The 21,600-nt window shown below is 40.6% G+C and overlaps 1 protein-coding gene and 1 long non-coding RNA gene across 3 annotated transcripts in view; both read left to right on the top strand.

The window, feature by feature from the left end:
* The first annotated feature begins 3,838 nt into the window (after positions 1 to 3,838).
* SYPL1 (synaptophysin like 1) overlaps positions 3,839 to 21,600 on the top strand; it is a 23,692-nt gene continuing 5,930 nt past the window's right edge. Inside the window, exons 1-3 of one of the 2 annotated variants that reach the window (XM_032276322.1) lie at positions 3,839 to 4,123; positions 18,307 to 18,431; positions 19,695 to 19,902. In XM_032276322.1, the coding sequence (XP_032132213.1) occupies positions 4,055 to 4,123; positions 18,307 to 18,431; positions 19,695 to 19,902 (402 nt within the window). In that variant the 5' untranslated portion in view covers positions 3,839 to 4,054. The remainder of the gene's footprint in view (positions 4,124 to 18,306; positions 18,432 to 19,694; positions 19,903 to 21,600) is intronic. The other variant, XM_032276323.1, reaches the window with a different exon arrangement.
* LOC116550337 lies at positions 7,376 to 8,542 on the top strand. The gene is made up of 2 exons (XR_004268342.1): positions 7,376 to 7,754; positions 8,071 to 8,542. It is a non-coding gene; the product is annotated as an uncharacterized LOC116550337 (long non-coding RNA).

A 21,600-nucleotide genomic window follows, 5' to 3' on the forward strand; every position in this document is an offset into this window, starting at 1 on the left:
GGTCAGCAAGAAGTAGTTGGAAGATGAGACCTTCAACCACATGCCAAAGATTTATCATTGTTGTTCTGTCGGGGTTTGCAGAGTCCTAATTTGGGAAAAGGAGTCAGGCTGGCAGGACCAGAAGAAAGCAAAAAGAGAAAGCAGATGGATAAGCTATAAGTCTGCCTTTCTTCATGGTCTAGGACACATAGCCCTCATGTGTAAGTAACTGACAATCTTCCTGTGCCCAGCTATCACCAAACCCTTAGCTGATAGAAAAATGCAAGTTAGCTCACTGCAACCTTGGCGTTATCTGTACTGCACAAAGTCCTCTTTAAGCACAGAGCACAGGCACCATCCTATAAAATCCCTAGCAAGCTTTTGTCTCTTTGCAGTCAGCTCCCCTTTTGCTGACCTGCCTGTTGCACCCCCGCAATGCATTTTCCTGCTTTCTCAAATAAATGTGCCTTTCTTTACCTACAACTGTCTTGGTAAGTTCTTCTTACTGCCTGCACCACTGGCGCCAGATAGTTGCTGTTCACTTGTGACACTCGTTACATTAAATGTGGTTTCCTGGATTGGAGCCTGGGATAGTAAAAAAGACATTAGTGGACAACTGATGAAGTTTGAAAAATCCTTCAATTTAGTCAGTAGTAATACACTAATACTAATTTCTTTGTTTCGACAAATGTATGATGGTTATAGAAGATGTTAACATTAGGGGAAACTGGGTGAAGTGTATACAGAACTCTCCGTACTTTGCAACTTGCTTGTAAATCAAAATATGTTTTAAAATGAGAAGTTTATTTTAAGAGAGCTCAATTTAATTATTTTGAGATTAATTTACTGTGCCTATTGAATCAATCTATTGTACAATTTGAATAAATTTAGTTATTTAAAAATGCTTCTAAAATGATTACTGAATTCATTAGTGAAAACAAAACACGTATTTGTGTTTATAAGCAAAAGTCAGATTTTGAATTTGATATTAAACAATATCTTTTTGGCTGGGTGCAGTGGCTCATGCCTGTAATCCCAGCACCTTGGAAGGCTGAGGCGGGCAGACCACGAGGTCAGGAGTTTGAGACCAGCCTGGCCAACATAGTGAAACCCTGTCTCTACTAAAAATATAAAAACTAGCCGGGCGTGGTGGCAGGCACCTGTAGTCCTAGCTACTCAGGAGGCTGAGGTAGAAGAATTGCTTGAACCCAGAAGGGAGAGGTTGCGATGAGCTGAGATCCCACCACTGCGCTCCAGCGTGGGCAACAGAATGAGAATCCTTCTCAAAACAAACAAACAAACAAAACCCAATAATATCTTTTCAGAGAAAGAGATAAATGTTGGTTGGGAATGAGTTACAAAGTCCCATCTTGCTAAGAAGGTGACCAAACGGTATTCTCATTGAGAAAAACAAAAAATATTATAGTTAGCTAATGATATGACATACCTAACTATATCTTCCTTTCTGGCCTTCTGAGCATTCCTAAATCCCATGTGTCACAGTCTGGCACATATGCTCAAAGCCACAGAGAGAAAGTAAAACAATAACAAATTATGTAGATAACTTAGCCATAACTATACCACCATAGACAAAGCTCAATAATAACACCTCAGATACAACCATTTTATATTACAGGGATTATTTTCCAAATAGCCCTGGTAGAGTAGACCTGTGAACAAATTGTCCCCAGAGTGCCTGGCTCTTTCCTCAGATTTGAGGAACAAATGAGAAAATGACCAGTGCTGTAGTGAATGTGATACAGTCATCTGAACATTCTTCTCAGATTTTGAACAGCTGTGCCTTCAATGAGATGCTATTGTTTAAAGACTCTTGTTTCGGGAGGATTTTTTTAAAAATCACAACTATCTTGTTGCCAAATCAGATCTCACTGGCTCTACCATTCACGGCCAGCTCCTTCTCAGGAAGGTAGGCCCCTGAGCCTGCCTGACTGACAGAAGCAGTGCTGTGCTGTGAGTGAGCAGTGGTGGCTGACTTCTGTTTTGTTCTGCTCAGTGAGTCTGCAAATGAGTTCTGGTCAGTGACCAGATGTGGTTCTGCTCACCTTCGGTGGTCTCCATCTTTAAAACCGAGTGGCACAAGGCCAAGAACGGGGCGTTCTTAAAGTTCCAGGAGTTACTCTAGCACTGAAGATTTCCTGAGGAAAAGTAACCTCCAAGCTTTCCACTGGTGGGCTTGAACTTCTAAGAAGCAGGAGAGAAAGTGAGGAGGGGCAGATAGAAGCAACAGAAAGTTTAGCACAGAAGTTAAGAAAGGGCCTGGCCAATTCCAGTTACTAAGGTCTTGAATAAACAAAAAGAAGAAATGCCAATATCAGTTTACTACGTTAGGGTATGTTTTAGATCTTTAATCAATAAAGCTGCATGTGAACATATTTCTAATCTGTCAAAGTATATCTCATTTTGAAATTGCCTTAAGAGTCTAATTTGAATCTTTGTGAATATGAAGCTCAAGCTAAATAGTCCTGCTATTCACTATTCCATCCCCAGGTGCCTATCCAGAAGGCCTCAACAGAATGACAGTAAAAGCTTAGAAAAATGGGCTAAAGAGACAAAAAGATAAGCACTGAGAGGAAGGTACAGAAACAGCAGAAAGAGAGAGAGGAAGCTGGAAGACAGGGAGCACCGCTCATAGTGGTATCAGATGCAACGGTTAGCAATGCATGATCAGCTTCCACTCACCTAGCCCTAAGGGGTACCTACGATGCCTTCTTGCTTAGTAGGAGAAATCTGCAACCATCCATTAGGTGCTCACTGAGGACGGACCGTGCTGGGAACTGAGGAACGGGAACCAAGATAAAAATAAAAATAAGATTGTCTCTGTCTGCATGGAAAATGAGATGTATTCTTTGCACTCTGTAGACAGCAAACAAGGAGATAAATTGGTCTCGAAAGAGAAAGGGTTCGCTTACTAGCACGATGTTCAATAACAGCTGTCAACTATGACGGAATAACCTCAGCGGCAGGTAACCTGCTAAGTCATATTCGTGCTTGGAAATTCAGGTAAGTACTTGGAAGCTGGTTTTTCATATACACGAATATGCCACATTCCAGCTGTCCAGGAACTTTCCAGGTATTGAGGAAGCAAGCAAGGAGATCACACTACCTTGGGGCTCCTGTAACTGGGCGCCAGGAGGAAAATATCACTTAAGCCGAATCTTAAAGGCATCAGCTTCTTGAAGAAAGATACCAACGATGAACGACCGGGTAGAAGAGGTGAAAGTGGAGGTCACCGAGGGCCTGTCCGGCCATGCCTCTTTTTTCAGGTATAACCTTTCTTCATCTTTCAACCATGGCTGCCAGGATAACTTTGAAAATCAACCTAACTTGTGTAGGAAGGTTTGGTGATTCACACTTCCCAGGTGCCCTACAGCACGGTCGCCGTTAAGTCTGTTGTTTCCTAATAACTTTCCACCATTTAATCAAAGGCCCCTAACACATGCCTCGAAACACGGCTACATCTGTGCCAATATATTATAAATTCATATCAAAGTTGGGATCTGTGAAGGAAAGCGGGGGAGGGAGAGGTCGGCTTGGGTGTAGTGAGCTCAGCTGTGGTGAGCTCGGGGTCACTGAGGGTTTCTCTGAGGAAGCGCAGGCGCCCCCCAGGCCAGGGCGCTCTCCAGCAGTGCGGGGCCGGAAGCGCGGCGCGGGCCGGAGGAGCCCACGCGTGCGCAGGGAGTGACCGAGCGCCAAGGGCTGGACCGCAGGGAAGGGGGCGCGGCGCAAGCAGCATGGCGCCCAACATCTACTTGGTTCGCCAGCGGATCAGTCGACTCGGCCAGGTGCGGCCTGAGGAGGAGCCTCCCTGTCCCCGCCCCGGCCCGCCCCTCGCCTCCCCAGCCGCCCCTCTCCGTCTCCGCCCCAGCGCCTCAGCCTGCGGCTCAACCGCCGCCGCTCCGCCCCGCCCCGCCCCGCAGCCGCCCGGGCCCGCCTCTGAGCCCGGCCCGCGCGCGCGCCCCGCCTGCCCTTCCTCGCCGCCCAGCCGCTCGGGTCTTGTCGGTCCCTCCTTCTCCGCCCAGTCGTTCTGACTTTCTCTCCCTCCTTCCCTCAGAGGATGTCCGGCTTCCAGATCAACCTCAACCCGCTCAAGGAGCCGCTCGGCTTCATCAAGGTCCTCGAGTGGGTGAGTGCAGCCCGTGCCGGCCAAGCCAGCTGCGGCTCTGCGCGGCGCCTCGGCGGGGAGACTGGGGATTGCGAGCCGGGACGCAGCACTGCTCTGCGGCCTTTGAGGCCGCCGCCCCGGGACGGGAGTGGACGTCAGGGAGGGTCGGGAGGGCAGGGAGGCCGCGGCCTGGGCCCGCGCGGGGCGGAGACGCGGCGGCAGGCGTCGAATCACGAGTTCCTCGACCGCCTGGCTCCTGGGGAGCCACCCTCCCACGCCGGAGCTCCCCTCTGGGTGCCCCCGTGGAGTGAGAGTTCAAATTTCCCCTTGGCCCCACTGCCTCCCGCAGAGGAAGGGAAAACTTCCTGCTGCGGTCTAACCGAACCCGGCGGCCGGCGTCGCTCTCTGGGAGAGGCTCAGCGGCTGCGTCCCTGCCGGCACCCACTCGAGGTCCGACTCCCTGGGTAGCCGATTTTGTCTTGGAGAGGTGATTTGGCGAGCATTCCGTTCTTAACTTGTTTTTCAGATGGGCTCCTAGTTAAAAATAGTAAAAAATAAACCGTGGGCCAGGAAAACGAAGGAAAGGCCTTTTAACAAAACGCATCGAGTCAGTTCGGTTCACTAACACGTTAGGAATGGACATCGTGTTTGTTTTGGGTATTTCCAAGCAACATCCTGCTTAGAAAGTCAGCTTTTAGTCCTTTCCTGAGAACACTCACAATCATTAACATCAAGGAACACTTATTAATTCGACCTTGGCAATGATCAGTCACTTGGAGGAGTTGGTGAATATACCGGGCACTGCAGGCTTCTTTCAAGCTTCGGGGCCCAGTACGTATTTGTACAGGCAAGTTGTGTTTATAGACAGCAACATTTACATCCATAGCTTTTTCACCTTTTAGTGATAGAGTGGTGAAGAAGAACTTCTAATTTCCTGTTTTAAATAACCTACCGAAGATGTTTTTAAAAGCAACATAGAAACTCAGTTTCTCCAATGGGTACCTAATGTGATTTCCTACTTAGACCACTGTAACTGCCCAATGGGTAAGGCGGTTTCACCATTCACTGAACATTGTGTGTGTTTTCTGAAAACTGAAGTGGTGATGACTTCACACAAATGTCTACTTTAAAGACGCATATGTACTTTTGAGTTTTTTAAACCTAAGTCCAGATTTAAGTATAAGGAAAAAACCATTATTTAAGCATTTCAAAATTGCAAGAGGAAAATCGCAACAACGAGGCTATCAAATATAAACGTTAAGACAGTGTTATATCTGGTAGATTTAGTCTCACTGAGGATTATAATTAAATTTATAACTAGCAATTTAGACTTACACTTAAATGAAGAGGCAGTTGTTTACATCTGTGCTTATATTATTTGTCAAGTTTTTAAACAACTATAGACTTAAGTTTTTTTCCTTAATATTTCAAGCACTAGTGATAAGTTAATTCGTATTCTGATGTATTTTGAAAAAATATCCCTTTTTAAGCGCCTTACGGAAATACCACTTTCAGTTTGAACAGCTTGTTACCACACAGGAGAGCCTTTTATGAAAAGGCTAACCATTGTTAATGGTGTGGTAAATATCTATTCGATAAATATGTGACTATTTTATACCAGCTCCGTGCTGCACACTAGCATACCAAGATGAATAAAGCATGGTCTTTTCCTCATGATCTATTAAGGATGAAGGGCATGAAAAAAAATACGAAAATGCCAAGTAATAAACTATAATAAAGGTGTATGCAAAAAATAGTAGATGAAATGAGGAAGAGAACATTTGCTTGTAGGTACTAGGGAGGACTTCATAGATAAAAGACCACTTGAAGGATGGGCACTGGTTTACTTGGGGAGTGGCCTTCTAGGCAGAAGGAATCTTATATTCAGGGTTAGGAAATGTTGAAGCAGCATAATCCTGTGTGAGAACTTAAAGTAATTGGGGGTTGGTGGGAATATATACTGGGTGAGAAAATATGGTTTGAGATTATTCTGAGAAGATTTCAAAGAGCTTGGCTGCTTCTAGGGTTAATCTTTGGAAATCTGGGCCCTTTCCTTAGGAAAATGCCTATGTATAGGGTACAGAATGTTGGAGTGTTTATTGGATCATTTCCACTCAAGCCCAGAATCCCTGCCTTAGATGATACGAACTTACTTAAAGCTTTAAACAAGTCAATAATATGATTAGATTTGCCTTTTAGAAATGTTCATTTTATTAGCAGTGTAGAGGATGGATTGGAAAGGTCGGAATTGGAGGAAGGGAAATCTGTTGACTGAGGAATTATGAGGGCCTAAAATTAGTTTCAGCAGGACTAAAGGGATTGACAAAAGGGGTTTACAAATTAGAATATATTTGGAAGGTAAAGAAGAGGGAGGACCCTAAGATGACTGCGGTCTTTCTGACTTGGTTGCCATTAGCATCTTATTCAAGGTATGTCATTAAGAGTAGGAGGAGCAGATTTTTGTGGAAGGTCAAATAAGGACTTGGATGGATTGAGTTTGTGGTCTCTTTAGATCTTTTGGAGGTATCCTATAGGATACAGTTGTATATATGGACCGAGAATTTAAAATATGTTTGGGCTGCAGATTCAGCAGCTATCTGCCTGCAGAGGAGAGAAGGAATGGTTAGGAAATGGAGAGAAATAATGCTTTGGCATCACTATTAGAATTTCAAGAAAAGAGAGCCCCAAAACATTAGTTGCAAAATGGTTAAGTAAAATAAGGACTAAAATGTGTCCCTTGCTTTTACTAATCAGACCATTGATGGCTTTAGCAAGAGCAGTTTCAGTAAAATGAAAAAGCCAGATTGTAGTAGGCCGAATGAATGTGTGATAATAAAGTGAAGACAATGAGCATAAACAGCTATTTGACTGTGAAGATCGGAGAAATTTGGTGGTTAGCGAAAAAAAGCGGGGCTAGTTCAGCTTACAACTCAGTTGCTTAAATGCTTTCTCTGGAGACAACCATTGTATTTGGTATGCAACAAAATTCTCTATTTGCATGTCCCATTTTATCATACTATTAAGAGAATATAAGGGTCAAAGTTTAATAAAATTTTTACTGCTTCATCAGATGTTCTTTTTTTTTTTTTTTTGAGATGGAGTCTCGCTCTGTCACCAGGCTGGAGTGCGGTGACACGATCTCTGCTCACTGCAACCCCTGCCTCCCAGGTTCAAGCAGTTCTGCCTCAGCCTCCCCAAGTAGCTGGGATTACTGACCTGCACCACCACACCCGGTTAGTTTTTGTATTTTTAGTAGAGCCGGGGTTTCACCATGCTGGCAGGATGGTCTCGATCTCCTGACCTCATGATCCACCTGCCTCAGCCTCCCAAAGTGCTGGGATTACAGGCGTGTGCCACTGCGCCCAGCCTCCTCAGACATTCTTAAGTAAAACTGGTGTGTGTTTTTTGTTCTGTTTTTTTTTTTAACTGCAAGTGTGTGGCAATGAAATAGAGTTTGGTGTTCTTGCTGATTCTTACCAAGCCCAGCAGTTTTCCCTACCAGTGTATCTGCTTCATCAGTACAAATGTCAACACAGTGTAAAAGGCAAATAATGTCTTAGTATTGTTATGAAAATGTTTTACCTTCACGAACTCCTGAAAGAGCCTTGGGAGCTTTCAGGGGTCCACAGACCACACATTAAGAGTTGATGAGGTGCCGGGCGCGGTGGCTCAAGCCTGTAATCCCAGCACTTTGGGAGGCCGAGGCGGGTGGATCACGAGGTCAAGAGATCGAGACCATCCTGGTCAATATGGTGAAACCCCGTCTCTACTAAAAATACAAAAAATTAGCTGGGCATGGTGGTGCGTGCCTGTAATCCCAGCTACTCAGGAGGCTGAGGCAGGAGAATTGCCTGAACCCAGGAGGCAGAGGTTGCGGTGAGCCAAGATCGCGCCATTGCACTCCAGCCTGGGTAACATGAGTGAAACTCCGTCTCAAAAAAAAAAAAAAAAAAAAAAGAGTTGATGAGGTAAACACCACTGGGGACCAGAAACAGAACAGAAAATATGGCAGGGAGAAGGACTATTCCCAAATTTGCTAACTATTAATAAATCTGGAGAAAGTTGAATCGACTCTCTGAATTTATGACTGACTTAGAGCTGAGTACTTAAAAGTGTAGAAATAGAACCCGGGAGGTGGACATTGCAGTGAGTCGAGATGGCACCACTGCACTCCAGCCTGGGTGACAGAGTGAGACTCCATCTCAAAAAAAAAAGTGTAGAAATAAAGATATATATATAGCCACTCAAGACCTGGACCAATCTACTTGCAGGCTTAAGGTCTAGATCTGTGATGACTTGAATTCACTTCTGTTGGTGGTTTGGGGGTTCCTTCATAAGGTGTGGTGTTTGTGGACTAGGGGACTCAGAAGGCCAAGCAGAAATGACCATGACCATAAGTCCGCTAGACAGGGATAGAAGCAGGAGGGGACAGTCAAGTTGAGCCTACATCAAACATTCTAAAACACATGAAGAAAACTTAACTTTTACTTAAAAACTCAAATTATATCAGTGGCAACAAACACTATCAGTTTTCCACAAAGTGACAGCCAGCCAGATCAACAATCTGTATACTGATTCACTCTAAAAGACATGAAAATAGTAGAGCAATTGGAAAATGGTATTTATTTATTTAGAGACAGAGACTCTCTCTGCTGCCCAGTCTGGAGTGCTGGAACTCCCAGGTTCCAGCGATTTTCCTGCCTCAGCCTCCCGAGTAGCTGTAACTACAGGTATCCACCATCTCGCCTGGCTAATTTTTGTGATTTTAGTAGAGGCAGGGTTTCACCATGTTAGCCAGGCTGGTTTCAAACTCCTGACCTCAGACAATCCATCCACCTCAGCCTCCCAAAGTGCTGGGATTACAGGCGTGAGCCATGCCGCACTTGGCCATAGTACAGATTTTTAAAGGTTATAGAATTATCTTGGCAGGCTATTTAGAGTTTTCTACTATTGTACATTAGAAGCAAAGGGAAATAGAGTGAAATTGAAGCACTTTTCAACTGACTTTTTGCCCAGTGGAAATAAACTGAAATATCAGCATCAAAAACAATACTTTTTTTTTTTAATACAGTCTCACTCTGTCACCAGGCTGGAGTGCAGTGGCCTTATCTTGGCTTACTGCAACCTCTGCCTCCCAAATAGCTGGGACAACAGATGCAAGCCACCATGCCCAGCTAATTTTTGTATTTTTAGTAGAGACAGGGTTTCACCATGTTGGCCAGGATGGTCTCAAACTCCTGTCCTCATGATCCACCCACTTAAGCCTCCCAAAGTGCTGGGATTACAAGCATGAGCCACCATGCCTGGTCAATACACAATACTTTTTTTAAATTAATAACTTTAGTAAACATTTCAGATTTGACTCATAAAAATCAATACCTTGGGCTGGGCGCAGTGGCTCATGTCTGTAATCCCAGCACTTTGGGAGGCCAAAGTGGGCGGATCACCTGAGGTCGGGAGTTGAAGACCAGCCTGACCAACATGGAGCAACCTGTCTCTACAAAAAATACAACATTAGCTGGGTGTGGTGGCACATGCCTGTAATCCCAGCTACTCAGGAGGCTACTCAGGAGAATTGCTCGAACCCGGGAGGCGGAGGTTGCAGTGAGCCGAGATCATGCCACTGCAAGCCAGCCTGGCAACAAGAGCAAAACTCCATCTTGAAAAAAAAAATCAATACCTTGGGCATCTAATCTTTTGATTGTAAAGGTAAATGTGTTATAATAGTTCGTTTTAAGTACTGAATGGTCATTTGATTTAGTAAAACCAGGATACATTTGTTTTGCATGTAAACACTCATATATAATATACTTTTATATCTATTTTTGAAGATTTCAGTCATGTTACTTTGGTAAACTAAACCTTTGACAGAAAGAGATTTTAAGTAGATGATTTCAGATTAATGATGGAACTAAATAGCAGTGAGGATCCTGCAACTAGAAACATGTAAACAACACTCATAAACCAGGTGAATACTTGTATTCTCTAGTAGAATCCTCAGAATGAGTATGGCCTAGCAATAGGAGTTAGGTCTCCAAACTATTTTTAAATTTTATTTATGTATTTATTTATTTCGAGACAGGGTCTCACTCTGTCACCCAGGCTGCAGTGCAGTGGCAGGATCACAACTAATTGCAGCCTTGACTTCCCCAGGCTCAAGCCTTCCTCCCACTTCAGCTTCCTGGGTAGCTGGGACTACAGGTGCACACCACCACACCCAGCTACTTTTATTTTTTTTTAGAGACAGAGTCCACCATGTCACCCAGGCCAGTATGGAACTCCTGAGCTCAAGTGATCCTCCTGCCTTGGCCTCCCAAAATGCTGAGATGAGCCACTGCACCCAGCCTCCAGAGTCTTTTTTTTAATCATGAACTCCTATTAGTGCAAAATTTTATGGACACAGCCATCTAAAAGTTAGATGCATGTTTTACCATGTCAGTTAGCATCTTAAGGTATGTTATATATTCAGTGCAAATTTTGTTTATATCTTTAAATCCTAGTATTTTGAATCAGTATTATTTCAGACACTATTCTGATAATTTCTCATTGTTTTGCCACCTTCTTGTGATCTGATTAAGTAGTATGTTTTTACATTGTAATGAGGCTGATGAATATAGTTATAGAGTATATAGAGAATATGAATGCTTCCATTTTCCTTTTTTATACATGTGTGTATGTTACCAATCTATCATTTCTTTGAAGACATATTAAACCCACAGGTCGATTTTATGAAGGTTATTTTGGTTAAAACGAGACAATTTATTTCATAAACCCAGGCCCACTCACATTGTAATGCATGACCACTAAAAGTGAAATAAATGAGGTTATCACTGTCTGTCCTTCTGTGTATGAGATTCCCTTGACCTTCAGGATACCCAGCATGCTATACTGACTGACATGCGACCTTCTGATGTCCACTCCCAGCGTCAGTTTCAGTGGTATATTAATTGCCATAAACCTTCAATTCGTTAAGTCTAAAAGTAGATAAAAATAGAAGTTTATATATTCTTGTGTACCAGTTAATTGGTTACTCCAGTCTAATTTGGAGACTAGTGCTCTAGAAAACCAGGCTGTAATATTCACCCTGATGTTACAGATCTCTGAATAAGATCTGCCATGGTGGTCATCTAGTCTGGGTCTGGTGGGCAGAGATGTATGTGGGACTGTTTCTCTGATTACTTGAAGCTGTATGATTAACATGTAATGTTTCTGACCTAAAAAGAAGCTTGCTGTCACCCTGCCCCTGAATTCTTACTAGTTACCCTGCAGATAGAATTTTATGTCAGTAGTTTCAGTCATTCTTCATGGGGTAGGAGTGTATTGGAAAATGAATTTCAGAAGTGGCCAGAAAATACAAATCAGAACACCAGTACTTTTTCATTTTAGACTAGGGTTAGAAACTGAAATGGTCATAGGAACCACCCTCTAAAGTAAATGAGTAAAGCAAGATGTTTGGAAGAAAAACAATAGTATGTCCGTGATTACTGGCAACTACCACGCATCCTGAGGGCTGATAAGAAAATAAAGGAGATAACCTGGAAAGCACATTCTTTGCCATAAGTGACATCTGTCATTCAGTTCTGATTGTTTCTTCATGAGAATGTGGGTCTGATGTTGCGATTCTTCGGTTTTCACACACACTCAGGAAAAGCAGGAAATCCAAATTTTTATGTGTAGTATCCTGATATTAAAACAGTGACAACAAATTCACATTTTTTTGTAATACTAGAAAGGCCATACAAATACACTTGCAGGCCAGGTTTTACCAACAAGCTGCCAGTATATAACTTCGAATCTAGATCAAAATAGCAGTAGAATATAGGAAGAAGTTAGATAGTTGGATATTCTACCCTCAGAAAATTTTGTGCTTTGTTTAATATAAAATATGTGTTTTTGTCCCTTTTTCCATAAGATAAAGACCAGAATTGCTGTCATGGTATTTATTTATCCTTATAACAAAAAGCTTTAAAATGATAGTTATGTAAGAGTCAAATATGGTTTTATTTGTGAGTTATTGGAAATTAATTTCTCCTTAAGCAGTTATTTAGTGAGCATTTGCTATGTGCCAGGTTTTCTGCTAGCTAGTCATTGAAAATCCTAAACAAGACCAGGTGCAAAAACATGACAGTCTGGCAAAGGAACAGTATTAGTGATAGTCTTCAAAGCAACAAACTGGCTGGGCGCTATGGCTCATGCCTGTAATCCCAGCACTTTGGGAAGCCGAGGTGGTTGAATCAAGAGGTCAAGAGATCAAGACCATCCTAGGCAACATGGTGAAACCCATCTCTACTAAAATATAAAAATTAGCTGGGATTAGTGGTGCTTGTGCCTATAGTCCCAGCTAGTCGGGAGGCTGAGGCAGGAAAATCACTTGAACCCAGGAGGCCAAGATTGCAGTGAGCCAAGATTGCACCACTGCCTGGCGACAGAGTAAGAGTCCAACTACAAAAAATAAAAATAAAAAAAGCAACAAGCTGTAGTGTGATGTGCCATTTGCTACTCTTTGTATTAGGTAATTCGTTTTTCCTTTGGATTTTTAAATTTTTTTTTTTTTTTTTTTAGACAGAGTCTCACTGTGTTGGCGAAGCTGGTTTTGAACTTCTGGGCTCAAGCAATCTTCCTGCCCTGGCCTCCCAAAGTGCTGGGATTACAGACATAAGCCACTGTACCCGGCCTCATTTTATTTTTTATAAGGCAAGTTACACAAGAAAGATGCCTACAGTAGAGTTCATATATAACAGAGTTAATGTCTATGATAGCTCAAGAGAAGAATCATGAGTTCTGCCACAAGGAATTGAATAGGGCCTTAAAAAATGAGCTAATTAGAGATAGGCGGCATTCCCTGCAGAAGAAACATATATGTCTAAGACATAAATACATGCTATGTTTCAAGAACAGTAAGCAGTACAACGTGACAGAATGGTACAGTACCTGGCAGTGAATATAGTGCAGATAAATCTATCTAGAAAGATAAACTTGAGTATAGATCAGCCATGCTCTTTATGCCAAATTAAGAAGTTTAAGTGTTGTTTTGTTTGTTTGTTTAATTTAGGTTGAAAAACCACTGAGGAACTTCCTTTAAATGGGATGGATATCATCGGCTTTTTTTTTTTCAGATCAGTGTGACATCATTCTAAACTAGCTCTGTCCAGTACAAAAAAATACAATGGAAACCAAAAACGCAAGCCACATTGTAATTTTCAGTGTTCTATTAACCCCCTAAAATGTAAGAGGAAATGGGTGAAATTAATTTTATTTTTTTTTTTTTTTTTTTTTTTGAGGCAGTCCCTCGCTCTTTAACCTAGGCTGGAGTACAGTAGCACAGTCTCTGCCCATCGCAACAGCTGTCTCCCGGGTTCAAACGATTCTCCTGCCTTAGCCTCTCAAGTTACCGGGACTACAGGTGCTCACCACCACGCCCAGCATTTTTTGTATTTTTAGTAGAGACGAGGTTTCACTACATTGGCCAGGCTAGTCTGGAACTCCTGACCTCGTGATCTGCCCTCCTCGGCCTCCCAAAGTGCTGGGATTACAAGTGTGAGCCACCATGCCCAGCCATAATTTTAACAAGACATTTTACTTAACCCAGTCTATCCAGATTATTGTTTGAGCAAGTAGTCAATATGAAAATTATTAATCAGGTATTTTACATCCTTTTCGTACTAAATCTTCAAAAATCTAGTGTGTATTTTGCAGTTAGAATACGTATCAATTTAGATTAGTGACATGTAAAGTGTTCAAGAGTCACAAGTAGTATTACAGGGTACTGCAGCTGTAGAGCCCACCTTTTAGAGGATGAGTATCAATTGGAATGAAATTGGAAATGAGAGGAAGAGTGTGCTAGGTTAGTCCCTGTGAAAAATGGTGGGGGCCTGAATGAAAATAGGGTCAGGTGTGATGTAGGCAGGTAAACAGAACTTTTTAAAAAAATGGTTTTATACTCTAAGTAGTCATATGCAACATAGTTTTTGTTTTAACTCAGCATTAGATTTCTATGATTCATCTACGTTGATGTAGGTAGCTATAATTCTATCTTTTTTGCCATATAACTTCCCATTGTAAGAATATACTATGGTGTTGCATCCATTTTACTGTTACTTTTCCCCTCCCCCCTTTTTATGAACATTCTAATACCTCTCTTAGTACATGTGAGCAAGGGTTTCTCTTAGATCTATATACTAGTAAATCCTTTGTGACATCATGTTTATTACAAATATGTCCACTTAGTTGGTAGCTTGTTTTATATTCAACAGCTGACTTGATTAAAAGATTTTTTTCTGTAGTTGAATTGATGGTTCTTTTTTACAAAAAAATCTTAAATTCTTCCTTTTCATGTGGCCACAGGTTTTCTTTTATATTGTTTTTAAATTTTTTAAAGACTTTTTACTTTTGTCTGCAGCTCATCTGGACCATTTACTGAACAGCTTCTTTGTATTATCTATTGCTATATAACAAACTACCCCGAGCTTAGCAGTTTAAAACAACAGACCTTTATTTTCTCATCCATTTTTCTCTGGGTCAGAAATCTGGGAGCAGCTTAGCTATGTGGTTTGGGCTTAGGGTCACCCATAAGGTTTCAGTCAAGCTGTTGGTTGGGGTTGCTGTTATCTCAGGGCCTCCAGCTCATTCTCATGACTGTTGGCAAGCCTCAGAGGATCCCCTTCCAAGCTCAGTTATGTGGTTACTGGCAGTCCTCTAAAAGTTGAGTCTCTAAAAGTTGCCTGAGTATCCTTCCAACATGGCAGCTGGCTTCCCCCAGAGAATGAGAAAGTTCAAGAGAGTGAGAAAGGAAGAGAGAAGTTGCAATCTTTGGCCAGGCACAGTGGCTCAAGCCTGTAATCCCAGCACTTTGGGAGGCCGAGGCGGGCAGATCACAAGGTCAAGAGATGAAGACGATGCTGGCCAACATGGTGAAACCCCCGTCTCTACTAAAAATACAAAAATTAGCCAGGCATGGTGGCAGGTGCCTGTAATCCCAACTACTCAGGAGGCTGAGGCAGGAGACTTGCTTGAAGCTGGGAGGTGAAGGTTGCAGTGAGCCAAGATCAAGCCATTGCACTCCAGCCTGGGCAATAGAGAGAGACTCTGTCTCCTCCAAACAAAAAAACAGAAGAAAGTTGCAATCTTTTCATAAGTGAATCTCAGAAAAGACATTCCATTTCTTCTGCAGTACCGTGTTCTATTCTGTAGAAGCACATCTCTGTGTTTAGTTCACACTCAAGGGAAGGGAAATCAAGCTCCACCTCTTGATGGGAGTTATATCAAAGAGTTTGTGGGCATACCTTTAAAACCACCACATTCCTTTCCTCTGTCTTCTACAAATCAACTCTGTTAGATACAATTTGTCTTATATATACTAGTCTTTTCCTGGCCTCTTTACCTCTTTATTCTGCTCCATTGGTTCAATTTGTGTATCTCTCTCTCTTTTTTTTTTTTTTTAACCTAAATGCGGGTATATGCCCAAGACTCATTTTGTGGCCTTTTGTTTTCACTCTGTGTATTCATGTATATTCATTCTAAGAGAATATCGGTTCTTCTATCTTTACCTCTTTTTTTTTAAACCTAAGACATTATTTAATATAAATAATGAAAAACGACTTCATGACACGTTTTCCAAGGAAAGTTATTTTTACATATTTTGAATTCCTGTAAAAACCAGGGATCACCTCTTAACAGTTAAGACCCCAAACTATGTGTTGGATATTCCCTCAGACTCTTCGTATCTGTAACCAAATTCTTTTCGTGTATTTCTTCCTTGTGGTGGGGGGAAAAGAAACCCTTGACAATTATTATGATTTGAATTATGGCCTACAAAATTCAAGGCCCTAGAATAATCCATGGGAGGCATTATATCAAGTGAAGGTTTGATATCAAATCTTCATTGAATTTTATCTACTACTGCTTGCTGAGTAGCAGTAGTAGACCTTGTGTGACCTTGAACAAAACCAAGTCTCTTCAAGTTTCTATTGTAGGGAAAGACAGACAAATTAAGTGCTGTGTCAAGCCATGGTAATTAGAACGGAGGAGAAATAGAGCAGAAAGAGAGTAGAGGGAATAGGTAGTGTGGGATGGGGAGTGCTGTTGTTTGATACAGCGTGGTGAGGGGAAGGCCTCTCTGAGAAGGTCATACTGGAACAGGAAGCTGTGGAAGTGAGGGAGTGAACCATGTGTTCCAGGCAGGGAAATAGCCGGTGCGAAGGCCCTGAAGGAATCAAGGCCCTGAAGGAATCGCATGGAAACCAGTTTGTATATACAGATTAGGTAAAGGAAAAAGTAGCAACATGAGGTCAGAAATACAAGGGAAGAAAGGATCTTGCAGGCCTTTATATGAACTTTGGTTTTTATTCATAGAGAGCTTAAAAGCCAATGGAGGCTTTTGAGCAAAGGACAACATTTTAAAAGATTGTCTTGGCTGTTGTGTTGATAACAGACTGAAGCTGGGGCAAGGACAGAAGCAGAGAGATCATTTAGAAGGCTGTCGGCACAAAATCCAGGCAAGAGGTGATGGTAGTTCAGATCAGGAGGCAGTACGGGTGGTCAGATTCCAAATGTATTTAGAAAATAGAACCATCACCATTTGCTGAAAGATTGAGCTCTTGGACTTTAACAGCATATCTGGAGTTTTTTGCTTGCTTATGTTGTTTTGTAGAAAATTTACAAGTACAAAAATAAAAAGGAATTATTTTTTATCTTCCTTTGAGAGATGACCAGTGTTAAAATTTTGATGCATAACCTTTCTAGTTTTTGTTGTTTAAAACCTACCTTATATATAATGAACACTTTCTGTGGTGTTAATCTCCAACATTTTTATGGCTATATAGTGTTTCATTGCATGAATGAATGGATGAATTATAGTTTGATTCCCTATCAACATTTAGGTTACTTCCAGGTTTTTTTATGTTTTAGATAGAATTTGAGAGAACATCATTACATTTTTTTAATTATATGCATGATTAGGAAAATAAGTGTCCAACAACTTTGTGAGATCTGGCAGTACCCACAAGGGAGGCTTAACAGGGTCATGAAGTAGCATCTCTTCTCTGCTTACACCCTCTTGGCTTTACAAATTACTGGTAACTTAGGTTCCAAATAAAAATACCTCCAATTCACCCCTTTTGATTTTGATACTAATAAATTAGTCTCACTCTGTATTTCATACTAATATTTAGTAGATACACTAAAGTATGAGCAAATGAATTGTCATATGGGCTGGTACATTCATTTCTATATTATATTCGGAAAAATACAATCATATTTATTGAGGTTTGCAAATGAATGTTTTAATGTCTTTTACCGTCTTAGTTTGTGTTTAAGAATTGCTAGCCAGGCACGGTGGCTCACACCTGTAATCCCAGCACTTTGGGAGCCCGAGATGGATAGATCACAAGGTCAGGAGTTCAAGACCAGCCTGGCCAAGATGGTGAAACCCTGTCTCTACTAAAACCTACAAAAAAATTAGCCTGGCACAGTGGTAGGCACCTGTAATCCCAGCTACTCAGGAGGCTGGGGCAGGAGAATCACTTGAACCCAGGAGGCAGAGGTTGCAGTGACCCAAGATTGTGCTATTGCACTCCAGCCTGGGCAACAGAGTAAGACTCCGTCTCAAAAAAAAAATTTTTTTTTTCTAGAATGTAGCCAGGCATGGTGGCATACTCCTTAGTCCCAGCTACTTGGGAGGATCACTTGAGAGTTCAAGGCTGCAGTAAGCTATGATTGTGCCACTACACTTGAGTCTGTATAACAGAGTGAGACCCATCTCTTTAAAAAAGGGTAGGGTGGAGCTGGGCACAGTGGTTCACACCTGTTATTCCAGCACTCTGAGAGGCCAGGGTGGGAGGATTGCTTTAGTTAAGGAGTTCAAGACAAGCCTGGGCAACATGGTGAGTCCTCGTCTCTACTAAAATTCAAAACAATAAAATAAAATAAGCCAGGTGTGGTGGTGTACACCTGTGATCCAGCTGCTTGGGGTGCTGAGGTGGGAGGATCATTTGAGCCTGGGAGGTGAAGGCTGCAGTGAGCCCTGATCATGCCAGTGTACTCCAGCCTGGGTAACAGAAACTGTCTCAAAAAAAGAAGAATTTCTAGAATTTTAGCGAGCCAATCTTTAATCATCAGTGTGCTTACAGTTTTATTGACCCTTGTTTGGGGTATAGAAATGCTTATGTTTTTTTTCCTTTTGTCTTTTTTCGTCTTACTTTGTATAGCTTGCTTCTATCTTTGCTTTTGCCACCTGTGGAGGTTTTAAGGGCCAAACAGAAATTCAAGCGAGTTGTCCTCCCAAAGTTACTGAGAATAAAACGATTACAGCTGTTTTTGGTTATCCATTCAGGTGAGTTATGTTTCTTTTTTATGGTTTCACAACTCTTTTTACTTTCACACTGAGTTACTAAGATTTCCAGTAATTTATTGATTGTGAGGGGTAGAAAATTTTAGATTGCATGCTCATTTGTAAGGGATCATTACCTACCAAAGGGTGGTACACAGACCCATGCCTGTCTGAAAACATCTCCTGGTCTGTGACAAAATAGTACAGAAAGTGAGAGTAAGCGTTTAGAAAGTTTTATAACAATGTGATATTGCCTTGATAATTTTGTTCTAACAGAGGATAGGAAATTTAAAAATAAAGCAAAATGGAGACTGTTCTATCACCTTAGTATGAGAAGCCCTAATGTAACTTAGAAAAATCCAGATTCTCAAGTTTTTTGCTATTGCTGAATGTTAATGTATTTATAGTTTTAAGACATATATATATATAAAGAAAAGAGCTTCTACATTTCATCATTAGCATAAAGCCATACTTTCTTACTCTTAAAGTAAAATGAATATTTCATCTGTGAAGTCTTGTTTGACATCAGTATCCATTGAAAAATTTATGGAATATGTCCTATGTTTAAGCCAGGGTGGGAATCTTTCACTTACTAACTTCACTTAATTGACCTAGGACTCAGTTTTTTGGTCCAATAATTGGAAATATTATCTTGTAAGGCTGTTTTGATGATTAAATAAAATCTCCATATTAAAGATAAGTCAGATAACAAGTGGTTAGTAATCATCAAACCCTCTCTATCTTGTATCCCTTCTCCTACATGCTTCTCATATAAGGAGCTGTTACAGCCTCTTTAATGATAAATTTTTTGCAGTTTATGAATGGGAAAAACGACAGGCAATATTTATTATTAGCAACTAATTGATTTAGGGTTAAAATGTGAATTATTGTTGTAATTGGCTCTCTTGGGGCTAGTCGCACATACTCTTGCCTCCCACAATGGAATATGATGTCTCAAAGTATAAACTATTTGGTATAATCCCTCCTAACTGGCTAATTTTTTACTGCAGGAAGATAGTATCTGGGTATAAAAGTATTTAATTCAGTCTATATTCAATATGTCATAAACCAATACCAGGTATAACTTATATACATTTATTATGAAAGTGTCAGTTTGCTTAAATATATTTGAATTTTACTTTTATCCCAAATGAATATTTTGAGTATATTTGGGGAATATTTTTTGAAATGTCACTTCCGTGTTTTGCTTAAATATTTCTGTCTCTGTTGGGAAAAGTCCAGTAATTCATACATTTATTTTAATAGGTTGAATGAGGCATCATTTCAGCCACCTCCAGGTGTAAACGTATGTGATGTAAATTGGAAAAGTCTTGTCCTCGTAGGCGATTACTCTTCTTCTGCACAATTCTATGTTACCTTTGCTGTCTTTGTGTTCCTGTACTGCATTGCTGCCCTTCTGCTTTATGTTGGCTACACGAGCCTATATTTGGATAGTCGTAAACTTCCTATGATTGTAAGTAATCACTTTTTTAGGAATTTGTATAAATTAAATGTAAGTTTTCTTTACTGGAAATAAAAATGCTTAATGTAGCCAGTTCAGCATATGTTGGCCTATGTTTGCCATGAGGTTGAGCTTTCTTCCATTAAGTTTAACCCAATTTTTTTCAGCCTATTTGCCCTATAAGGAAAGTTTCTTTTTTAAACTCTATTTTAACTTGGAAAAAACTCAGATATGTAATAAAGCGCATTAGGTTACACATAGCAAAAAAAAAAAAAATTAATTCAAAATTAATTCCTTTATTTTGAAGAATTACCGATCACAACATAGTCTTGTAACTGTTTCTGCTTCTTACCTTTTTTCTTTCTCTAAAGGCCCACTTTATACTACAAAATTTATTGAGCTTAATTATCTGTATCATGGGTTTGCAAACTGTGTCCTAGAAGTCATTGTCTTATTTTTTATCTTCTTATGTATTTACTTTTTGAGACAAAGTCTCGCTCTGTCACCCAGGCTGGAATGCTGTGGCACCATCTTGGCTTACTGCAGCCTCAACCTCCTGGGCTCAAATGATCCTCCTTAGTAGCTGGGACTACAGGCACAAGCCACCATACTCAGCTACTTTTTGTATATTTTTATAAAGACAGAGTTTCACCATGTTGCCCAGGCTGGTCTCTAACTCCTGGACTCAAATGATCTGCCTGCCTTGGCCTCCCAAAGTGCTGGGGGTTATAGGTGTGGTCACTGAGCCTGGTGTTTTTTTAAATAAAGGGTTTTTTTGGGAACTCAGCCATACACAATTATTTATATATTGTGGGTGCTTTCATACTGCAGTGGTAAAGTTGAGTAATTGTAACAGAGATAACAAATATTTGCTATTTGGCCCTTTTCAAAAGAAGTATGTTGATTACTGGTCTATATCTGTAAATTCCTTAATTTAAAATCAGACCCAGATAATTCTTATACTCAGCATTAGTGGCAACCATGAACTCATTTTGAATCTTTGAGATATCAACAAAGGACTTAGATTTGAAATCCTGATACTTTTCTTGACTTTAGAGCCCACTGAGCTAGAAATATTCTCTGAAATTTAGATAGTAGAATCTGCCCTGGATTATTGGTGGCAAATCCAGAGATAAATCATGATTTTAAGCTACACCTCCACTATAAAAGAGTAACTACAAAGTCAGTTATTAGTGACTTAAAGGGAGAAGAGAAGTGTTTTTTATGTGTGATACTGGTCATTCATATGTATGAGAAAACACCTCTGCCAATTATTTATGAGGTTACTTTACTGGGAAGGCTATTTAAATATAAAAGATTATTAAATAAGTTTGCAAGTTTTATTTACTTATTTATTTTTAATTTTTGCTGCTGGATCATAAGAATGCAAATGGTAAGTAAGTAATACAACAGTCTTTTATCATTCAGATTTATTCTATTTCTTATGTCAGGAAACATAAGAAAATTAGTGGTTTTCATGAAATACTTCTCAGTTGTTAAATAGATAACAACTGTTTTAATTTTCAGTGTTTATTCAACATGCATGTTAGGAATCTGTGTCTTCTGCAGACTTCAAATTTTATTTAAAAGGGAACTAGAATGATATTATAATTATATTTTACTAAAATTCTTTATAACTAGAAGTCGTTTCTTACCATTTTGTCATTATCCCAACAAAATTTTTTTTTTTTTTTTTTTTTTTTTTTTTTG

Source organism: Sapajus apella, unplaced genomic scaffold (genome assembly GCF_009761245.1).
Source record: "Sapajus apella isolate SASKATOON/1434 unplaced genomic scaffold, GSC_monkey_1.0 scaffold7, whole genome shotgun sequence".
Classification (NCBI taxonomy): domain Eukaryota; kingdom Metazoa; phylum Chordata; class Mammalia; order Primates; family Cebidae; genus Sapajus; species Sapajus apella.